This window comes from Momordica charantia (genome assembly GCF_013281855.1).
Source record: "Momordica charantia cultivar OHB3-1 chromosome 6 unlocalized genomic scaffold, Mcharantia_2.0 BLBB01000006.1, whole genome shotgun sequence".
Lineage (NCBI taxonomy): Eukaryota > Viridiplantae > Streptophyta > Magnoliopsida > Cucurbitales > Cucurbitaceae > Momordica > Momordica charantia.
Genome location: NW_028275164.1, coordinates 28,179,325 through 28,181,525, shown reverse-complemented (window position 1 = coordinate 28,181,525; position 2,201 = coordinate 28,179,325). Strand labels below are relative to the sequence as shown.

General features: G+C 40.1%; 1 protein-coding gene across 1 annotated transcript; it reads left to right on the top strand.

The window, feature by feature from the left end:
• Positions 1-349: 349 nt before the first annotated feature.
• LOC111026037 (acidic leucine-rich nuclear phosphoprotein 32 family B protein) lies at positions 350-1,828 on the top strand. The gene has a single exon (XM_022304004.2). The coding sequence runs from the start codon at positions 564-566 to the stop codon at positions 1,629-1,631; it is 1,068 nt and encodes a 355-aa protein (XP_022159696.1). The 5' UTR covers positions 350-563; the 3' UTR covers positions 1,632-1,828.
• The last annotated feature ends 373 nt before the right edge of the window (positions 1,829-2,201 follow it).

Sequence of the window (2,201 nt, the reverse complement as noted above, 5' to 3'; positions counted from 1 at the left end):
TCTTAGGAATGAAAAACAAGAAATAAAGCGGATGGTAATGTTACTCAAAATTGAAATAATAAACAAAACATAAACGTTAACAAATAGACTTTTAACTTCCACACATTTATTTTTCATCGAGTAAAATTAGTCAATTTTTTGTTAGTACAACACATGGGGTGATGATCCAAATTCTAAATCATGAAATAGAAACTAATAAATTAAAACCTATAGAATAGAAAAATACCCATGTGATGCAAATTGAAAAGGTTGGAAATTTCATCAAAATTAAACATGCAAAATCAATTAAGATAATAACGAGAGAATGAAAGAAGAAGAAAAAAATGGTAAATAATAATAATAATAATAATAAGGTAGTTGGTTAGAACAATTTAGAAATAGGCAAACAAAAAGTTTCCATAGTCTGCCTTTTCGCTTCCATTGTTAGTTTCTCTCTCTGTGTTTCAGTCTGTTTCCTTTATTCACGCCGCTCTCTCTCCCAATTTCTCACTCTTCTTCCATCCGCCATTGTTATAGAGCTTCACGAACACACAGCAAGAAGAAGAAGAACAACAAATACAACAATGTCTGAATTCTCCATCTCCAACAACTTCTTCCGCTTCTGCTTCTTCCTCCTCTCTCACCCTCTCTACTTCTCCTACTTCGTCTTCTTCTTCCCTTACCTTCTCAAGCTTCTCTCATTTCTCTCTCCCCTCTTCGTCACCACCTTCCTCCTCCTCTCCGCCTTCCTCACTCTCGCCGCATTCTCTTCCTCCGATCGTCAATCGCCGGATTCCAAGATGGGGCTTCTTGCCACCACTTATCAGATTGTTTTCGACGGTTTGCGCCCTAGAACACCCGACGAAGTCGACGAGTTTCGCTTTCGCCCTCTGGAGGAGGAGCTTGAGGCTTATAACATCGTGTTCGAGACGTATACTTTTGGAATTGGAACTGAGGCTGAGGAGAATCCGTACGGTGGCGGTCACGCTGATGTTCCGGAGGTGGAGGTGAAAGTCGATTGCGAAGAACCGGTGGTGAATTTTCCCGAGACGATCAAGATTCTCCCGGAAAATCCCGTGCCCTACGAGAAAACGGAAGAGAAGGAGATTATCGAAGATTTGAGAAAGGAACTGAGGGAAGATTCGGGGGAAAACGAGGAAATGATCGGAAAACAACCGACGGATCAAGATTCGTCGATTTCGTCAAGATCGGAATCGAGTCCGTGGAGTTCGCCGGGGAGTTTCGGAAGAGAGTACAGTTCGCTGGGAAGCTACGGATCGATGAGGAAGGAGAAGGAATGGAGAAGAACGCTGGCGTGTAAGCTGTTCGAAGAGCGGCACAACGCGGAGGGAAGCGAGGGGATGGATTCACTGTGGGAGACATACGAGAAGAGCGAATCGAAGCAATCGCAGAAAACAGAGAATCAGAAACAGAAACAGAAACTCAGTAAGGCGAAAAGAGGGAAGAAATTTCAGGAGGAAGAAGATGAAGATGGAGATGAGGGCCAACTCTGCTGCTTACAGGCGCTGAAATTCTCGGCGGGGAAGATGAATTTGGGGATGGGGAGGCCGAATCTGGTGAAGATGTCGAAAGCTTTTAAGGGATTTGGATGGCTGAACAGACATGGCAGTAGAAAGGCTTTGATCCATTGAACCATTGTTTCTTCTTGTTCTTGATTCTACACTGTTAATGGCGGCTTCTTCTTCTTCTTCTTCTTCTTCTTCTTCTTCTTCTTCTCTGGTTCTCTCTTTGATTCAATCTACTATTCAAATAGTGAAGGTAAATAGTTTTGTTTAATCTTTGAATGGTTGCTAATTGGAGATCTAACAGTTCTAATTTTGTTTGTCAATCGTCTTTTATGGGTCTTGTTTTTTGTTGTTTGGAATTGCTCCCAATAAATTTTGGTTAAGTGAGGTTAAATTAATAGAATGTACATTTGTCTTTAAGCTTATTAATTTTGTTTTTGTCATCTATAGGGAATTGTTACAACTGCTTTAAATTTGCTTGTTTGTCTTAGGAAACTTGATTAGTGGCTTGGAGCTAAGGCTATTTACCCACAAGAAAAAGAAAGTTAAAAATTTTGGTTCAGTTTTGATTTGTTATTTATTAAAAAGTTTGTCTACTCGTTTCATTGTTAGCTGAGTAGGTCACAATTAAATAACATTGGAGTATATAAGAATAAGTGCTCACTCATGTTTTTCTCTTTAGAATTATGGTTGGGT

Bases quoted from the DNA above. Each gene is read 5' to 3' on its own strand.
- LOC111026037 (XM_022304004.2), top strand. From the start codon at position 564: ATGTCTGAATTCTCCATCTCCAACAACTTCTTCCGCTTCTGCTTCTTC.